At 43.0% G+C, this 20,798-nt stretch overlaps 1 protein-coding gene across 3 annotated transcripts in view; it reads left to right on the forward strand.

The window, feature by feature from the left end:
- Positions 1-20,798, forward strand: part of RIMBP2 (RIMS binding protein 2) — a 136,696-nt gene that overhangs the window by 114,532 nt on the left and 1,366 nt on the right. For 2 of the 3 annotated variants that reach the window (XM_010150130.1, XM_010150131.1), the window contains 6 exons: positions 1,388-1,546; positions 6,957-7,074; positions 13,146-13,330; positions 15,564-15,732; positions 19,212-19,315; positions 20,551-20,622. In XM_010150130.1, the coding sequence (XP_010148432.1) occupies positions 1,388-1,546; positions 6,957-7,074; positions 13,146-13,330; positions 15,564-15,732; positions 19,212-19,315; positions 20,551-20,622 (807 nt within the window). Of the gene's footprint in view, positions 1-1,387; positions 1,547-4,535; positions 5,262-6,956; positions 7,075-13,145; positions 13,331-15,563; positions 15,733-19,211; positions 19,316-20,550; positions 20,623-20,798 lie in introns of all 3 variants that reach the window. The other variant, XM_010150129.1, reaches the window with a different exon arrangement.

Here is a 20,798-nt window from a genome sequence, read left to right on the forward strand (position 1 = left end):
TTGTTCCTGTGTCAGGTGTCCAACATGAAACAAGTGTTTTATGGAGCTCAGCAGGTTATCCAGGTCACCATCTGATTATTGTAGACACATTGGTAAATTATACAGACAAGCAGTTAAATTGGGGGGAGGTAGGTGAATGTCCTGTTGCTGAAGCAGAACACTTTAACGGGAACTGCATGCTCGGCCCCACGCGTCTCTAGAGCCTTACCCCAAGCAGCGGTCTTAAGCAGTGGAAACTGAAAAATCTGAAGCTGAAGAAACTAGAATAGAAAATCTAACTGGAATGTCATGTTTGGGCTCTGGGCTCTTTCTGTATAATGTGTTGCTACAGCATATGAAAACATGCTGTGAAAAAAGGGAAAAAAGGAAGGATTTTTGTGTTCCATAAAAGCCCTAACCTTTAATACTGGTTAGCACAAAACCACCGCCATACATACTTGGCGTGCTGTAATGAATAGAAAGATGGTGCCAGAATAAATTTGCACATCTGTGCAGGTTTCAGTCTGATCCCACTGAAAGCAAATATTAAGTAATTTATTACATGAATTTCAAGATAGATGTAATTTACAGAATCGTAGAATAGTTTGGGTTGGAAGAGACCGTTCAAGGTCGTCTAGTCCAACCCCCATGGAATGAGCATGAACATCTTCAACTAAATCAGGTTGAAATGCAGTTCAATCATTTATAAACGTATAAACATTGCTCCAGCTTTCCAGTGTTATAAACATGTGGCTTCAGGATTTCATCTGGTTCCATCTTCATATACAGTTGTATGCAGTAGAACACTTTTTCCTCCTTGTCTTCCAACTAATTGGAAACATGTAGTAACTTAAAATATTTGGAGTAACTTTAAAAGACAATTAAGGTTTTAGCCAGTCTGCCTACAACGCTTAAGAGAATGAAAGCTTCAAATTGTGTCAGCTAGCTGTATCATACAATGATGGTAACATCCTGCAAGAATTAAATGCTGATCACACTTAAATTATGATGTGATGTAACAAACAGCTGTGAGGACAGATGATATGTGAATTATCCTAGGGCTTTTACAATTTGGTCAGCAAGTCCATTGGTGCATGAAGGACTTCTTTAAATCAAAGTACTTTAATCAAGACTAAAACTAGATTTGGTGCTATGAATGCAGACATCCTTTTTTGTATCACCTATGGGATTAAGATTGGATTTATTGGATTGGGAGCATAAATAGGAAAAAAAAGAATTATACATGATCTCTCCAGTAGAACAGAGCAGCAAGCTGCATGATGTGACTTGTACGTGGTTATTAGGGTGATGTTCTAACTTAGGAAATGCTCTAGTAGTTATTGGTGTTATACAAGGATTTTCAGCTTTACAGTCAGTAAAATTTTTTCTCTCTCACCCTGACGATTAGCCTCACTATTGCCATGGTGAAGAGTACCATACAGAGAGCAGCAGAGGTTCTGACTTGTCTGACATTATGGAAGAAGATGAGGAAGAGCTGTACTCTGAAATGCAGCTGGAGGATGGAGGAAGGCGACGAGTCAGTGTGACTTCACACAATGCGCTTAAGGTAAGCGTGGCTGCAGGGAAACATTAGGAGAACCTCTGTGTTTCGATTCTTCCTTCCAAGCATTTCTTTTAGTCAGTTATGGATTTTGCAGACCATTAAAACTCACACTGTTGTACAGACCTAGAGTTGGGATGAACATTGTTTATGATGGCAAGGCCACTTTAATACGTTTATTACTTTTATTTTTTGCTTTACTTGAAAGCTAATCTTTCAACTAATTGATTGTTTTCCTATATGTAATTGTTGAAGTTGCAATTTCTGTTTATATCTAGGGACCTTTCCCACATCTATGCAACTGTATACTGCAGGTGCTGCTCAGACAGTGAGTTGTTTCTGAGCAAGGAGATCTATATGAACATACATACATATAGGGGAAAAATTAGGTTTTTCACGTCTGAGTAATTTTTCCCCATTTCCAGTGCTAGTCCCAATTCTTCCAGCTTTGTTTGATAAATACGTTATCAGAAATCCTCATGCTCAGATTATTAAGGAATCACCAGAGACAGTAAGAAATACCTGTCAGAAATACTGCTTTAACACAACACAGGAATATTCATCATGAAAGACAACTGTAGTATAACAGTGGAAGCATATGTAGAATGTTGAACCTACCCACGACAGAATATGTATTTCCCATAGCATATTTGTACATGAAAATTGTATTTGCTTTTTATGTGTCTAGCAATTACGCTAAATTGTGTTTTCCTAGAAATATGGATAACTTCAATGATAAGGAAACCTACAAGTTGAATTTTTTTCAATATACTGGTATTTAACTAAAAATCAATACTCTACAAGAATTTTGACCATTCTTGTAACTGCTTTCATGTACTATAAATTCAGTCCTTTTATTCTGATACTATCTGGGATGACACAGGTACTTTTTCAAAAGAAAAAAATAATCAGTGCTTCTGTTATTCTGCTAACATAAAGGTTGAAACTGAAATCCTTCTGCATGCTGCTTCTGTCCCTTTCCTCTGGGAAAAGGTGATTTATCCCTACACTGTTCCTGGTTTTTACGCATCAGAAAGTATATTTACTTCTTGATTTTTAAGTTAGTATTGCCAGTGTTGATATTTAAAAAGAAAGGTCCAGACCCTTAATTGGTGTAGTAAATAATTTTAGGACCTGTTAAAGCCTGCAGGCATACTTCTCGTGGTGCAGCAGTGTGTGTGAAGGGTACGGTTGGTTGACTCATTCTGCAGAAGTGGAATTCAGGGTATGAATCCAGGAATTCATCCTGGGAAAGGACTCAAGAATGTCTGAGTCTCATTTGGAGAATATGGCCCACCATGTGGATGAGCTTTCTGATATAAAATGCAGGTCAGAATCTGATCCCAAAGTTCTCAATAATTTCCCCCTCTTTCAGTAGATCAAGTTTCACTTTGTAACATCAGTAATTATCAAAAAAATGAACAACATGTTTACTGAATTTTCCATAATGTAATCAGATTCCTGTTCCTCTTGCATCTGAAGCTATGCCAATCATGCCCTTGCAGCTGTAACTGAGTATTCTCTCCCAAATTAATAGATGCCCCTAGGTAACAGGAAAACATTTTGCATGCAGATACATGTTTACTTTTTTGGGAGATTATTGTTCCCTCCTATGGTTCCCTAAAACAAAGGTTGATACAGGTGGTCAAGGGAAGATTCAACTCACCCACCTGATCTGAGCATTCTAAAATGTGGGATATTTGAGCTCCACTCAGAACTAACCCTGTTCATACTTATTGACTTTTTCCACTTCTATGGCAGTTTGTCTCAAAAGTTTTGCAAATGTGAAAAGTATTTTAAAAATGAATGAAAGTGGGTGAAACAAATACCGTCATAAAGTAAGTGAGAAAGTTCCTAATGCCTGAAAGGGGAATTCATCCAAATCCCGGTTAAGTTTAACATGCTCAGAGACACAGAGGTATTGCTGAAGTCTCCACGATGATCCTGTCCTTGTTTATGGGTACTGCTGTGTCCAGAGACCTCCCTGATCTGGGCACTGAGTGAAGTACAGGGAGAGGTGATCTCCATGATGTGGGATCTATAATCCATGCCAGTCAAAACCAACGCTTCCTGCGTCATTGTTCTCTTGTCTCCTCTCCAGAGCCCAACAGACAGTGCCTAGGATCCTTCAGTCACATCAACCTGTGTTGTGTGTAAATGTAACAGAAAGATTACAAAATGTATCCATCATATTCAGAATTCTCACTTTATCCAGGCCAGCCTAGTTTTTACCTAATTCTGGTGTAAAGTGCTACTCACTTCTGCTAATAGGCCGATTTTCAAATGCTGGTTTTGTCGAGCAGGTACGAGATTATGATGAGAGATTTGACGAGAGTGCAGACCAAGGGAGGGCAGAGAGCAGCCTGCTTCCCAGGGTTCTTTCTGCAGAAGCCAAGCTTTTGAAATGGTACAGGTTTTTTACAGTTTTACAGAGGAAACTGTAACTCCTTTAATGATGTCTGCGGAAAAGCCCTCCTCTGGCAGGAGATGGAGGAGTATTTGCTGCTCACACAGGATGCTTTAAGAGATGCAAGGAAAGCAAGGTCGCTAGAACAGAATTGTCATGCTCAGATACGGGTTCTGGTTACAAAGAAAAATGAAATAGCGACTTGGCATGGGCGAGGAACATCCTAAGCATCAGTGCCGTGTCTTACTGCCATTCTCATTCATCGTGCTGGAACGTGTACGCAGCTTTTATCGCTTTGTTTTAAATGCATGGGTTTGTTCCTGGTAAGAGCATCACTCAGTTGTTTGTACTGACCTCCCATGTTGTATCTGATGCCCAGCAACTTCTTAATCATGGCTTTATTTTTCACAGAATCTCATTCAAAGCATGACATCCTTTTCACTAAATAAGCTGCATGTGTTACGTTTGCCATTGCTCTAAAACTAATTCTGTCTTTATTTTTCTTTTCTTCTCCCTTTTCCCTCCCATTTTATTTTTGTCACACACTATTTGTTCCCTGTCTGGTTTTTAACATTACATAATCTTAAGGAGTGCGCTAAGACCACTGAAGCCACTTTTTTGGAACAGCCTGACTTTTCACAGCAGATACATCACAGTAAAAAGCTTTTCAGTATTCCAGAAGTAGCTGAAGAGGATGGTGAATACCCTGAACTGCTGTACAAGCAGGGTTTAGGTATGCCCTATAAAAAGAATCCCACAGTAGCTAGAGACTCTAGACCACCTAGGCCCTACAATCAAGACCAGCAGCACAACTCCTGGTACCCAGCCAAGCACAGAATTTCAGGCATGGAAGATTTTGCTGCAGACGACAAAGGATGTAAATATAGCCGATCCTTATCGAGAAGCCCAGACAGTGGACTAGACTGTGGAAGTGAAGAAGAAGAATCTCGTTTTAATTTCAGATACACTTGCGATTCAGTTTCTGCCAACGTTGCATCTAGCTGTTGTGCAGAGAGTGCTAACTGTTCCTGCAGGAAAAGCATGAGGCCATTGCTTGCTCGCAGGAAAACTTTAACCAGACAAACCAGCATCGAAGAAGATTTCGGTGACCTGGGTCCTTCCTTTGTGGAGCCCAGGAGTGAACAGGCGAAGCCCAGTTATGAGAAAAAGTATGAGACTCAGAAATGTAATAGAACAGATAATTTCTCTAATGAAGATGTTCAGGGAGGCTGGAAGACCGACTTAAAAATGGCTGACTCTAGGGCAGCTGGTCTACTTGCAAGGCCATCCCACAGAGATGCAGAAGACTCTCTGGTGTGTGAAATAAATCTTCCTTCTAACATCTGCTTGCCAAATCAGTCTGGTTTCTTTCTTTTGTTCTTTTTTAAAAATTATTTTTCTGTTTTTTTTCTGAGTTAACTTTTAGAGTCCATCCTTTGGACGTATCTGCTACTTTTGTCCCCATTTTTTTTCTCTCCATTCATTTTTGTTTATTCTTCTGCATTTTCCTTTATAGTCCTCTTTTGTGTCATGCTGAAATCAGTTTAATTTGCTTTACAATGATTTTCCCACAGAACAAATTACAGTAATGGCTGCTTTTATTAAAGGACAACTGAATCTAAATTTTAATTAAGGGTTAGCTGAACTATAATTTTTCCAAAAGATTGTTTTTCTTTATTTTGCCCATCTAAATGTTGCTTTTAAAAAAAACGCTCCATTTTAACTGGAAAAAATATTTCATCTGTAATTTTTTTTTTTTTTCAATGTAGATGAATTCATTTCATCATGTTGTTTTTATTCACCTCATTCCCAGAATCCTCAGAATATGGTCTTTATCATGAAACATCTCTGGACAAGAATCAAGATTCTCCCCCAGTGTGACAGTGACCCAGATTTATGGACTCATGGGTTTCATCGTATTTCCATTTTCTACCTTATCTCTGCACTGTCACCACTTTGCCTTCCTTTTTAGACCATCTCTTCTTGCCTTTGAAGTTGCAGACTGCATCTCTGCGTGAGAATGCAGGCAAACAGCTTCTTCCAAAGGGAGAGGCCAGAGCCATTCCATATCTTTCGAGGATGCCTCTGCGTGATCTTGCCTATTTGCATTTCTGTCCGTTAACGTATAGCAGAGTCTCCACGCTTTGATAGATGCGTCTGTAGGCTGCCCTGCTCCCTAAAGACCAAAGCAAGTTCTTTACCCTCTCAGTCTGCAGCAGTCCCGAGTGGAAACCTCAGCTCTCATGTGTCTCATGTAAGAGTAGAAACCAGCTGCCTGCTCTTCTGGCCTTAGAGTTTATGCTGAAACGATCCTTAAAAATTTCTCCCATTAAAATTGGTGCCCAAGCTGCATTAATCTCAATGACTGCATGATAAACCCTGGAGAGCATTTAAACCGTACCATTTAGTTATTAAAATAGCAACATTTTCTGCAAGGGTAGTGAACAGAGACAGCTGTGATGCGAGACCGTGTGTCTACATTCCCTTCTACCTGTTTCAGTGACCTTTAAAAGGCTTTAACAACCGAAGGCCATGATAGAAAAGCAGCATGCTCAAAGACAGAAGGATGTGCACTTGTTCACATGCTGCAAACTGGACAAAGCCATAGAGCTGAATACAAAAAAGGCTGGCCTTTTCAGTGCAGCCCAATCTCCACAGCTCTCGTGACCGGGCGTACTACTCTTCAGGAGGTTGTAGCGTCATCTTAGCGGCAACGACAAAGGCAAAAGAATATTTCAAAAATTATTCTTTTCTTTTCTTTTTGTTCTGATGTGTGACTGCTGGTTACAAAACTCTGCCATAAATCAGGGAACCATTTTTTTCTTTTGCAGGTTTGCCAGGCAACAGTCTTTGCTTTTCAGCTAACCTTTCAGTTAAAAACTAAGTTTAGTTGCCTTTAGAGCTTATGCTTCCAAGTGTGATTGACCTGAATAATGTCCAACCACGTAACCATAATGTTGCCATGCACGTAACTTACAAACCTGTTTTTTCTGTTGTTGTTTTTTTTAGCTTTTAGGTAATCCATCATCTGCAGGACGGCCTGAAAGGGCGGAGCATGCAGGGCGAAGGTCCTCTCATGGCAGTGCAGTGCCACAAAGGTCTCGACCAATGTTGGTCCCTTCCATTGGTTAGTTGGAGAGATTGGTGCATTTCTGTTCTTTGCAGCCTCAGAGTTGGGAAGGCGGTCCTTAAAAACAAAACGACAGACACTTGTCTTGAACCATGGCTACTTTAAATGGGATGAAAATGGTACTAAAACCATCTCCATCTAAATATGAATGCATTGGGGTCTCAAAGGGGGCTGATTCAGTAGTCATTAACATCACTGGGAGTGTTTTCATTGAATTTAGTGGGTGTTGGAGTTTTTCTAAGCTTGATTAAGCTTAGGTACTGTCAGGTTTTACTTAAGAAGAAATTATAACGCAGGCAGGCTGCTATATGATCAGTAAACTAAATGTACCCATTCAGCCATCCATTCAGCCATCCATCTTTCCATTAACCACCATCATTTTGCATTCACTTTCCATTTTCTTGACTACTTTTTGGAATTTAGCAGGAAAAATGTTAAACGTAACAAGTTAGTAGAACTTGCATATATTTACTGTATTTGGTACTTCTTATAGAACCATCCCTATTCTGGCTTACTTATGACTTAAACTATGTGCTGGTGTATGCCAGAAAATCCAAAAAGTAGTGCAGCAAAGATAATGGAATCAAGTCACTATGGACAAATACGTATCTGTTAAAACTTGCACTCTATACTGACAAATAAGAAACATTCACACTGATCATCAGGAAACACGTGCAAAACAAAAGCAGAAGGAGTTCTGTGAGCTAGTAACAGAACTTTACTCCATGAATATGTAAAGTCGGTCCGGTTCCTGTCCCTAACCTGGACTTTAATTTGTGGATACTGTAGGCATCATTAGGAGGAGGAGGAAGCAGTGTTAGTTAATTCTTACCTGACATTTATATCAGTAAGTGATATCACAAATGGGGATTATCAGGAGGAAAGAGACTGATCATTAAGGAATGCTTTTATTTTTAAATATTAAATATTTTTCCCTTTTCATAGACTCACATTAAAAGGCCTGTGCTATAAATTAAAAGCAAAATCCCCCTAATGGGCACAATTACTTTGATAATCTAGTGGGTAGTAATTACTGTTATTGAAACCATAATCAGAAACCACACACAGCTGTAATGCAGGCAACTTTCCGAGTGTCTTCAGTGCAGCACGGCTGTTCTGAGGCTGATCCTCCCCCCACATCCTGGTGTAAACCAAGATGTTCTTCATAGATGTCAGTGGAATTACACTGGCATGAAAATGGTATGGGGGAGAGTCAGCTCCAGGGAGGCTCTTGTGGTTCTGTGGACAAGTTACTGTTAGCTGGATCAAATAGCTTTTGGAGGGTGGTGTGAGCACTGTTAGATTTTCATGTCTGTCTGCCTTTTTCTCTGAAAGCAGCCTTTTTTTTGCAGGAGTAAAGATTTCTGGTTTATGTTGGGACTACTTAAAGCAAGTTTGGTATTTAAGTTCTTTTATAGTATCTGCTAAAACTTTTTTTTTAATACATAGTGAGACAGCTTTGTTTGAATTAATCTCCTAGGTTTCCTTTTAGTTTTAATTTTAATTAAAAAATAAGGGAAATTATTAACTTGGTTAGAGCTCACTTTGTGTCCACAGCTAGGACATGAAAACCACAAAGTGGTTTCACTGTTTAGTAGTTCAATAGCAACAGCTTAGGAATCAGATACAGAAATTAATTTCTGATAGTCAACTAAACAGTGTAACTTAAATAATGCAGTAGTGTATTTTGTATTATGTACAATCCACAAATGGTCTTCAGGGACGTTCCGTTAGGAATAAATTACAATATTGTCTGATGCTGGTACCGTTAGGCAAACTACTGAGCATTATCCAGCAACTAACAAAAAGAAACTCTTTGCTGTGAGTTGTTGAAAGGCCTTATGTAGCTTAGGGTTAGAGAGTTCTAATTTCTGACTAAAAGACTAATGATTAAAGTTGCTGAAAGATGGGTATGCATTATTTCTCACTTTCAGCATCCTACTGCAATAAATCAATCTGAGGAGAAGTGAAGGAAAAATAAACACTCGATAAAACTCTGCACAAAAGTTGTTTCCTGTAGGCCTGCTGAAAATAATTTAGAAGATATGAAAAGTATCAAGAGGTCAGATAAATAAAATGTGGTAGAAGTAGGGCATCCAAAAGCATATCGTAAAGCATTGTATAAACTTGACCCCGCTCTCCAGAACTCCCACTGGCAGAGGAAGTTTCCCATGAAAAAGGGCTGCAAGTCTGTTACAGTTGTGTCATTACAGTATGTAGTTCCACAGCATGAAAAGCAGAGTAGAATAAAAGGAAAGAAGAAAGCAAATACAATTGAGCCACAGTTTAGTCAGATATAGTTCTGCATTTAGACTGTTTAAATACATGAAACTGTTGTTGGCCCCAGCATATAGCTCAGAAGCGTGGATTCCAAGTGTCCTGGCAGCAGCTTACTCCTTTATGTGTGCGCCTGGAGTTAGTACTGAGTTATTCAGCTAAAGGGTCGCTTTAGTGATGGAAAGTTCTTAAGGCAGCGCTGGGAGGTTAAATTAGTGGGAAAGACCTCCAAAATGGAAATGTCCTTAGGATTCCAATGATAAAACCTTTCTCCAAAGTGTTCCAGAATTTAAATTCTTTGAGATATTTTCTCCCTTAATCTAGCAATACTTTGGATTAGTGTCTTCTTGCAGGTAGGATTTAAGTAAATTAATTAATTTTTTGGTTTTAAGTGGATACTTTAGAAGGTGAAACACAGTTTACAGTGCTCTTGACCTTGCAGATTTGGCAGGTAGGATTGTTTAAACCTCATAATAAGAGATGATTCCTATCCAAGAATCTAACGAACAATATTTACACTGTGTGAATTTTAAAAAGCACAAAATGCAGATGCTTTAATAAGGGGAGATACACTTTTCTGTGATTCCCCTCCTGATGAAGGATTTCTGGAGGCTGAGACATCTGGCAAAGCTTATGCAGTGTTTAGCCTTCTTACTACATGCCAGTCAGAAAAAAAAGGTAGGCAAAGCCTGCCCTCAGGAGCCTCCGCAAAGGCAACTATACAATATGTTTTAATAGATCATTCCCTTTTTCTCCATAGAAATTACAATGGACAGTAACAGTGAAGGCGGTCGGTCTCGGTCAGGTAGTGAGGGAAATATTTCACCTGTAAAAGAAGAAGCTTATTATCGCAGCATTGGTGGACACCAGAAATGGCCCCGGCAGCGTACCATGGCCTCTGAATCTAGATACGGTATGCCGAACATTATTCATCCTTTGTGACAGACACGTGTTAGAGCTGCGTGTTACCGGCGCGGTTTCGGTACGACAGCGTTGCATGCCATGCAGAATGCCAGGGAACTAGCTCCCAAGTCCTCTCTGCTCTCAGGTAAGTTCCTCCAGCTCAGGGACAAACCGCCCGTAGTCCTCTGTCCTGAAACTGCTGTGCAGCCACCTTTCCATACTCGACTGAGTCTGAGCACACTGCATTGCATGAACCTCTGTGAAGCTCTGCTGCTACAATGCCAGTCAGTATTTACTGTACACCCCTAACAGCCATTCGTGGGAACGGCCCGTCTCCTCTTGGTTCGTACAGACCACTCCGGGACAGAGAGTAGCTGGTGAATCGCAGCCCAACGTCCAGTCATGGGAAGCAGTTACAAAACGTTACTCTGATTTACTGCTTGGGCTAAACAAAGGTTGGGGGGTCTTTCCCCTGACCACACAGGACTTTGGCCGTATCAGTTGGTGAAGACAAACATTATTCTTAATTTTAGGAATAATTGCATCATAGTGCCAAACTTGCATTATGTGCGTAAGGCAATTACACCCACTACTGATAGTATTTGTTGCTTCATCAACATAGAAATCATTACATGATCAACAATTCAGTTCTCATAGTTCATAACACAGTGAAGTGTCTAACACAACCCATAAAAGCAGCCCAGGCCACATACAGAGCTACGAAACACAGGTTGTTAAATATCTGAGATGAAAGAAAAGGGGCCCTGGAAGTGCAGGTAAATCACGATTTAATGTCGGGTTTGCACACAAATGTACCTGACTGACTGACAAGCAGGTCATCAGCTCCTGCCTGTCGGCCTACATCTCGTGAGCTCAGTGCGACTGTGGTTGCCTCCGTGCCTCTGTTGGGAATCTGGCTGGCTGCATCCAAAGGTTTTACACGCACCGTTATGTCTGTGTGTGTACGATACATGTACGTACCTCTCGAAAGAATAAGTGGGTAATGAGCTAAACAGGAGATTATTTGCTTTCTGGTTCCCTGAAGCAAACGTGACTGTTCTGAGCCAGATTGTTACAGGCCAGTGCTTTTAACAGAGGCATTTGGCTGTAACCCACGTTTGCACCTAACCCCAGTTAACTGCAGCTGGACTTGGATGCAGAAATCGGTATTTTTTAATTTAAAAAACAAACCACCTCTTAGCCCACCTGCTTTACGGTGCCTGGTGGGCTTGCTGTGACCCACAGAATGACTGCAACCTGCCTGTGGGAGGAGAACAGAACAGAGAAGAATCCCATCCTTTGTGTCCCATTGCTTTCTGTCCCACATGTGCCCTTCTCCCACACTTCCGTTCTGTGCTTTGTGCCTGCCTAAAGCTTCTTGGCTGGAACTTTTCCCTGCCCTTTTGCTGCTCTGCATTTTTCCCTATTCACAGTCTTTCTTGCGCTCTGGACCCAAGAGTTAGTAGCAGTTCCCTTCAAGCTGTGACCATCTGAAATTTTTTGCTAGTAGTTTAAAATACCAAATGTTAAATAAAATAAATCTGATGTTGAGGCAAGAAGAGCAATTACATCCAAAAAGTTTCATACTGAATGTTTAAACTATTACAAAAAATGGGAGTCTTTGATTTGTAAGAAGTAAAAACTGCATTAATATGAAAATTGTTTAGAAAAATTTTGATATAGTTGAACTACATTTTCATTTTAATTTATGACATCACTTTCTCAGTTTATTCCTTGTGAAGGATCCTGTAAAGTGATAAGTATTGATTCAGCAAAGAGCAAAGGTACATGACTCCCGCTGAAGTTAGTGGGACTTGCACAGTAAGCCGAGTTTTTCGGAAGTGGCTTGTGATTTTGAGGGCTTTATTTTTGGGGATTTCAACTTCATATGTCTTGAAAGAGCCTGTCTTTTGGGAAAGCACTGCCACATGCTCTTTCAAATCAAAATTTAAAGCCTTTGAAACGCATGAATCATTATTCCCACTTTTGGCCTAATTCACTTTTACTGAAATCTGTCCTTAAGTGCGCTGTTGAGTCAGGGGCTGAACACGTTCTCCAGGTCACTTGAAAAGTCTGAGATGTATGAGACAAAACGTCAGCTCTCGGGTTTTGTGTCCTAACTGATTGGTGCCCTGCAGCGGACAGAGTTCAGTGCAGTGTCAAGTGTTGTGGCGCTCAGGGATGATCCTTCCTCGTGAGCTGCTGGTTCAAGGCAGCCGTAGCTAACCATTCCTCCTGGATCTTAACACAGGGCGTTAGCGTTTGGGTTGGCTTGGCACGCCGCTGGCTATGTTAACTGTGTTGGAACAAAACCACAGGCGGTGTGCTTCCAACCCTGGCGTAACTAACGCTGCTGAAATACATTTCTTCTTGCCTGTCTGGAGAGAAAAGATTGGAACCATGTTTTAAACCTGGTACCTAAAACATGGTTTGTCAACACAGCTGGGACGTGCTTTCTTGTGTCCATGAAGAGCAGAAGCAGCTGTGCTGGAAAACAGGTGGATCCAAAGCATGGATGTCTTTGCAGGGGTGATAAAGCCTGTCAGACTCATGTCACTCTTAACGTGCTTCGTTCACTTATGGCAGACTCCAGGAAACCGAACAAAAACTGGGTTCGTACCTGGGCTGCATTCACACGGGTGAATGTCGGTGTGGTGCAGACCACTCCCTGCATGCAGACTGTATATGCTTTTTAAAGAAATAACAACTTGCCAATTTAAAAAAACCCAACAACCTCTCACCAAGCGTAATAGCACGTGCATTAAGTTATTGATTTTTCTTTTTTTTTCACTGCAATGCCAAACATTTGTCAAGTATTACCTGGAACAGCTGAAAGAAGAGGCCACCTTCTGTCACTGAATTGTTCTTTTCTGAATTTGCTTTCACAGATGGCTATGGTGGTCACGACCATCTTTCTCCAGATATTTATGAAGAATCAGAAACAGATCCTGGCACGGAGGATATTTCTACTCGAATATTTGTTGCACTCTTTGACTACGACCCGCTGACGATGTCCCCAAATCCTGACGCTGCAGAAGAAGAGCTGCCGTTTAAAGAAGGACAGATCATCAAGGTGGGATCTAAAACCAAAGCAAACAAAGGCCCCAGGTTTACAGATAGGGTCTCCTTGTTCCCCGTGGAGAAAGCAACTTGTGTGACTACAGTCATGGGTTTTTTTCCTCCAGAGGTTCTGTAAATCCCACTGGTTTTGGAACCGAACACCTAGTGCTAATGGCTTAAAAGTAATGAGGTACTGGGCAAAAATCTCCAAGTTGCTATAGATAATTAGGGCCAGGCTCCATTAGAGAATTAGGGGCAAAGACCAAAATGGAGACTCTGAAGCCCCCTGTGTTCTCTGCCACAAACCCTGCAGGAAAAACGGCTTCAGAGCGGGTGCCTTTCCTGCAGAGGTGCCGCACAAGTGCGTCGTGTTGTACCTTTCTGCGTACCAGGGCTGCTCTGTTTGGTTTAGATGCTGAACACTCCCAGCTAATGCACGCTTAAGATTAATTAAGGTCCAAAAATTAAGTACTTCTCTTTCAGACTCATCCTTCTCTGAACCTGGGAAAACCGCTCCCTTCCCTGACTGGTATAAAACACGTGAGCTGCCTTTAAACGGGGTGCAGGGGCCAGCCCTGCCTCAGGTGATGGGGACTGCGTTAGGTTCCATGGTTTTAGCCATCCCTCGATCCTGGCGTGCCTCACCTCACGACTGTGCAGCTCCTAGGCAGATCTGCTCCGGTTGGCGAGCGGGTTTGAAACCGCTAGCAGAGTTTCCTGCTGGCTCAGCAGACGGAAGCATCCCGTCCTGCAGCCGTCTGCCTCAGCGGTCTGGTGCAAAACGGGCATGAGGAGCAGCTGCTGGTAGCCCAAGGGTCAGTGAGGATTCGGTGTGAGCTGAAAGGGAACCTGAAACAATGTCCGCTCGTTCGTTACGCTGCCCATTTCAGAGGGAAAACGGTAACTTCAGCTAATAGAATCCTGCCTGCCTTCCGCTGTGCTGGGCCGGGGCCTAACACAGATGTCCATAGCGTTAGGTAGTCTCCTTATCTCCTTACGTCATAGAAGATCCATGCCAAAAACATGGAACTTGAGCTTATTTTTCTTTGCAAGAATGTTCATTTCACTCAGGTATTTTCATTATTTCCTCACAAATACGTACGTGTTTGGCTCTGAAAAATCTAGAGAGATTCCACATCAGGTATTTCTTCTCAGCGGCGTTGATAGTGTATTTGGGACCGTGGTGGTTACTGTGGGAGCTGCTGCTGTGAATTTCTCATCAAATTGCTGTGAAGATGGATTAGTTTGCATTTTCAAAACACTTCTCCTGCGTGACCTGAGCAGTGGGATGGTGGCGGGGCGGTTCCACCCTGAGCTGTAGGAAGTCTGTCCTGTGCGTGTGTTGCGGTCCCGCGTGCTGGGCTGCGCGAAGCGGTGTTGGTGCCGGGAAAGTCGGGGGTGTGTAGTGATCAAACCTGAAAACACTAAAGGTTGAAGCTATTCATAGGTTATTTCTAATGAACTCTGATTGGAACTGAAGGAATTAGTTTGGGGGTTCTGTTTGGTTTTAAGGAAAAGGAAAAACAGGTGATTGAGCCTAAACAAGGAACAGTCTAAACTCAGTCATCAGTTTGGCCTTAAGAACGTCATTTTGTTTAGTACAGCCATCGATCGAGGCCTTTGTATCGTTAGTAGCCTTTATGAATTGACTGCGTTTTTAGAATTTGAGAGGAATTTTGGATTTACCATCTCCCTGATGAAAATTCACCTATTTTTATACCTTAATTCACATTTTCTGGAAAGATGAGAGCGGAGCTTAAGCAAGTCCACGTATCAAGTACGTTGTTAGGCAGGCATTTTTGATCATATGCAAGTTGTTCCATTCCAAGTCGTAACACTTGGCACACTTTTGCAAATGCTTCATTTTGAATATCGTTCACATGGCACCAAAAACGGTGCCATGGGACTAATACCATCAGCGTGAGTGTAAGCCATGAAGCGTGCTTTTGGCTCAGTGCAGGGAGAAACTGGTGACTTTTAATGGTGTCTCTCGCTTCTTGTGCATTTCACTGCTAACAAAAAAAGTGCAAATTCTTCTTATGAGTCTGAAGTCATAATTCAAATTAACCTAACAATTCCAGTTTTGTAACATAAGTCAGAGCGTTCAAAAACTGACGTAATTCCACATCCAAACTGCGGTCATCTTTAGTAACCATCTTTAGTTGTCTATGCTGTAGTGACCATTTAGCCTGTATCAAAATTCCTAAAACCTTTATTCACCCACATTCTCGCCCTTTGAACAACAGGTTTATGGGGACAAAGATGCTGATGGATTCTATCGTGGAGAAACCTGTACAAGAATTGGCCTTATCCCATGTAATATGGTCTCTGAGATCCAAGCAGACGATGAGGAGATGATGGATCAGCTTCTAAAACAAGGCTTTCTTCCTCTGAACACTCCAGTTGAGAAAATCGGTAAGGAAAATACATACGCTTCACTTCTCTGAACTTTTGGGTGCTGTTAACTTGGCTGGATCCGCTTTGCCTTTGTTTTTTAACCATATGCAGATGCATCTGAATTTTACAGCAGTTTACTACCCCAGGGGATACATTCTGTGTCAGTATCTGGGTGACTTTATTCAACTCGTATTTAATCTTGGTCGTGTCTCTTGCTGCAAACGAGGTCTTGTGTCTTCCCCACTCCATTCATTGCTTTCTTTTCTTATTTACAAAAAAAATGGGGTTTGTCGCCTGAAAGATTTCTCGACACAGACCATGACCCCTGTGCTTTGGAGTGTGCTGTGCTGAGGTGCTTTGTGATACACTCACTGCTGCAGAGCATAAAAAGAACCACTTATTTGTGGTTATCTTTACTCTTCTACACTTTCCCACTTTACCAGCAATTTAAAGGGGTGGTGGCAAAGGGTTATGTGTAATCTCGTTTGGGATAGCACTACGTATTATGAGATTCTGTGGGTGTTGCAGTAACAAACCCTTTAAAAAGCAGAGTTTGGCCAAACAATTCTCTGTTATGAACCACTTGTATTACATCACTGGGTCAGTGTTGTACGCAGACAGACAACTCGAGTATCCTAACTTGGATTTCCGTCTAAAAATAAATTTCACACAACTATCTCGGTATGTTTTAAATGTTTCAACGTGATTCCGAGAGTATAAAGGGCTGGAATTGGTTCAGTCCTGTTTAAACGTGAACTGTAAAAGTGGTTGCTAAAAACCCCAAAGAAATCTTCCAATGTTTTGTTAGATTGAACAAAACCTTAGTGTTTCCAAAATCGTATTAGTAAATTTGAGACAAATTATTTTCTGCTGGTTCTTTGAGGTATTGAGGTATTTCAAAGTTCTCCGTTGTCCATGAAAGGCAAGGGTGGTTTAAGTTCTTAAATCCTTAACTGAGTTCTTAATTCAAACCGGTGTGTTTATGTACTTAGGGCACATGAACAGAACAGGCACGCCCACCCACATGTGCTTGTACACCCCACTGCCTGTCTGCTCCTGCAGGCACAGCACATCCCCCTCCGAGTACGTTTCCGGGGCAAAAGCCTGGGAGAGGCACACGGTGGCACTTCCAGATGTGCCCGAGGGGGTTGGCTGCCTGCAGCATTATCCTGCGGGAGTGAGCACTTCTGCATAGGTCACAGCCCTGGAAGCCTCTTAGAATGAGCCACCTGGCCTGCTCTAGGTGCATCTGTAACCCCACTGGGGCCTGCTGGGATCACCAGGAGTCTACGTGTACCTCTTACTCCTAGCAATGAGGTCACTTGTGGGTGCAGAAAGGATCTTCCTCAGCAGCTACGACTGAAAGTTAGTGCTCCAAGTCCTGCTCCATGCTCTCAATCCTTACCCAGGTCAGCAAGTTCATACAGAACACGTGAAATGAAACCAGTACTCTACGTAGCTCCCCGTAATTTGAATCTTTTGCCTGTCTGAGGGTCATACTTTGCAAATGTAAGTGGATTTTTTGGCGGTGCATAACTGGCAGTGTCTCCTGAAATAGCTGAGAAATCAGAAAGTCTCTCTCTCGGAAAGAGGGACAGGCAATTTGTGACAGAAATGTTGCCTTGCGTTACATTTTTAAGCAATACTTTATATTCTGGGATGTTTCTGGGCGAGCTGTTAGCAACCTACCCCCAGCAGTTCACCTTTAAATATTTTCACGCTTTGAAAGCATCATGTATTTTCTCTTTAAATTCTTAGCCATTTTAAACAACAACAGATCCTCCTCCTGATAGATTTGGGAAGAAAAGTTAGTTTGGCTTAATTTTAAACTGAATACAAAGTCTGAGTAGCAGAGATGCGCATGCTCAGACCCTCGCCGTCACAGAGGCTGCCCACCCAGATTCTTAGCAGAAGCAGGCTCCAATGACCACTCTGTCTCACGTTGTTACTCATATTTTTGATGTCATATCAGACACTTTACATGCTGTGTTCATACGACTATTCTTTTCTTAATCCTTTGCCCACGTTAAATCCTTAAAAACAGAACTTTGAACAGCTTCATCTCTTTTCTTCTTTTATTTGTATGCATTCCTTTCCTGAAGCCAACTGTGACCGTTTCAAAGAGAGCACACGCTCTGTACTCCGCAGATCCAGAAAGCCTAAGAGAGGTCTGTGTTAAGAACCAATAACTTGATTAAAGCTGTGAAATAGCTGAAATTATCTGAGCTGCCTGGAGTTACTTTTTTGTGCCTCTGAACTTTCGGAAACCGAAAGTTGGAGAACACTGTCACGTAGCAATTAGGTTAGGTAGAGGGTCCCTTTCGAGAGCAGAGGGGCTTTTGACCCTGAACAATGGGCAATGTCTTGCCCCAGAGAAGTACTTCAAAAAGGAAACTGCAACTCCAAGGCAGTCTTTTAGGTTTGGGTTGGTCCAGGCTTTGGGGAGTCAGGGGAATTGGGTCCATGTCTGTTACAATCCATGCCTTCAGGTTGGATCTCTCCTTGTGTTCTGTGTAAATCCCTGGTGGGCGTAGCTGGGAACACAACTCCCAGCCACCCGCTGCACAAGTAAGCGATCTCCTCTGATGCTTCAGTGCCAGCTGGCGGGTGCCGCGGGAGCTGTGCGTGCATGCTCCGCTCCGGATTTGCTCCTCCAGCAGCCGACCCCTCAGCCTTCCCCTCCTGCCAGCACCAGCGCAGGGTGTCCTCACCCCAGCTGTCCCTTGTCACACTCCACACTGCCCCTCAGCCCGATGCCCCGGCTGTAGCGGCACCAAGCAGCATGTTTCTCTTGAGCTGCAGCCATCATCCCCAAGAATCATGCTAATACCCTTAAAAATGAAGCCCAGTTTGGGCTTCTCAGTAAATGTTTAATATCAATCAATAAACATTTCACGTGGTTCCTGGGAACTACAAAATCCTTTCCTTCTCTTCCCCGCAAAGGAAAACCATAAAATTGAACAGCACTTGAGAACGTGGTTTTGTAGTCAGTCCTGAACACGGTGCACATCTCTGACGTAGCGGGCAGCCTCCTTGGTCGGGTCAGCTCGGTGTCTGCTCCTCCTTCCGGTCTCCCTCCAGAAAGCAGAATAATCCCAGGCACAAAATTCCTTGTGATTAGGAGGGGAGGGGGGAGGAGACAGCCAGTAAATGTGAAAGTTTGAATAAGATGAAACAAACTTGAATTTTGAATGTTGGCCTTTGTGCACCCTGGTCTCCTCTGACCCTTGCAACCAAGAGGGGCTGAAAGTGTCGGAACGTCGGTTTGGCGGGTAGATCCTGTGTGGAGGATTCGGTGCCTTAGAACAAGGAGGGTTCGCCGACCGCACAAGTTCTTATGAAGCGCACATGCTGTTCTCACCCCGGTGTTAATGGGGCTGGTCACCTGCGACCTCAGGGACACCGACATCGGTGCTGCGCTGTTGTGAGTGGCGCGTTCGCTTTCCCAAATAACTTTGACAGCTTCCCTTCCCTTCCTCTGCATGTGGTCGGGACAGAAAGGAACAGACGGAGCGGCAGACAGCACTCGGTGTCTACGCGGAGGATGGTGGCGCTGTACGATTATGATCCAAGAGAAAGTTCTCCCAACGTGGATGTAGAGGTAAGTGACTGAACTGTTCCCTGTGTTTGCCATCAACGGAGCCCTAACGCTGTTGGTGTTGATAGTTCAGAATTCTTAGAATTCAGGTTTTTAGTAACAGTGTAAGGATACCTCAAACAACAGCTGAGCATCAGCTGGAGCCTCCTCTGCAAACCAGCTGGTCATTAGCCAGAGCCTCATTAGGGGTTTATTGCCCATTTGCCTGCAGCAGCCCCCGTGTCTCCCTGTCATCGGCAACAGCAGAGTCGCTGTTTCTGATGTCGGTGATGTTACAGGGCCAGTCCCTCGTTTCCTTACGTGTGCACTGCGGTGAGCATGTCCGGGTACGCTCCAAGCGCTAACAAATGCTGCGTGTGCCCAGGAGCTTCCTCAGGTACCCTTTGAAATGTGTCTTTATTTACGGGTGAATTGTAGAACAGTTTGGGGTTTTTTAAAGGAGAAAGTGAATTTTGAAATACGTGGAACTTGATGCTGTAAAGCTCAGCCACAGTTGTCTCGTATTTCTCACTAAACCAAATCTGGTTCTAAATGGTGCTGTTTCAAAGCAGTTTGGGCAGCAAATCCCATTAATTGTACTGATCCGCTGCAACTACTTTATTTGTTCTCCTTCCCAAGGCCACAGAAAATTAAAAATAAGTTTAAAAAACCTAATTAAATTACACTTAAACCACTGGTAGTTAAAGAGGAGCAGATCAGAGACTGGAGATGCCTGTTCCAAACCTTTTTGGAACACAATGCAGTACAGCTCCACGGTTTTAGTTCAGGAACTTTGTGTTTCAGGCAAAGCAGCCCCAGGCGCTCTGGGACCCTTCGGTCCCAGCGCTCAGCTCAGCGCAGAGCGCGCAGCCGAACCACACGTCCCCTCCCTCCACCCCCTCCGCGCAGGACTGACTTTTAGGGACCTGGGAAGCCACAAAGCACCAAAGTTTGTCCAGGTTGGTGGCGGCTTCACACAGATGAGCCCTGAGGATCTCCAAGGTCTGGCTGCACGCGGCTCCTCTGGAGTTCTGTGGGTGTCTGGGACCCCATGGGAGAGGTGCCAGGTGTAGCAAGCCGAACAAGGAAAATGTTTGAAATAAACCAAAATGGTTTAGCGCTTAAAGTTCAATTTGGTTTCACCAATTGTGTCTTAACCTAAAGGGGAGGGAAAAATATTGATGGATTTATCATTAATGAAGAAAACGTTACCCTTTGCCAAAGACAACGTGCCCTGTCACGTGCTCCTTTTCCGGCAGGCTGAGCTCACCTTCTGCACAGGGGACATTATCACCGTCTTCGGTGAAATCGATGAAGATGGATTTTACTATGTAAGTTGGCATCTGCTCGGTCGCTTCAATCTGCTACAGCCTGGGAGAGCAAACCTCACCAGCCTGAAGTACTAAGCGGCAGCAGGTGGGGGGGAATCTCAGGCCACAGTTCCACCTGGGGCGGGGGGGAACAGCCGTGGTACCGACCGTGCTGGCAGCATCACTCGTGCCCGGGG

Source organism: Eurypyga helias, unplaced genomic scaffold, assembly GCF_000690775.1.
Source record: "Eurypyga helias isolate BGI_N326 unplaced genomic scaffold, ASM69077v1 scaffold8124, whole genome shotgun sequence".
NCBI classification, from domain to species: domain Eukaryota; kingdom Metazoa; phylum Chordata; class Aves; order Eurypygiformes; family Eurypygidae; genus Eurypyga; species Eurypyga helias.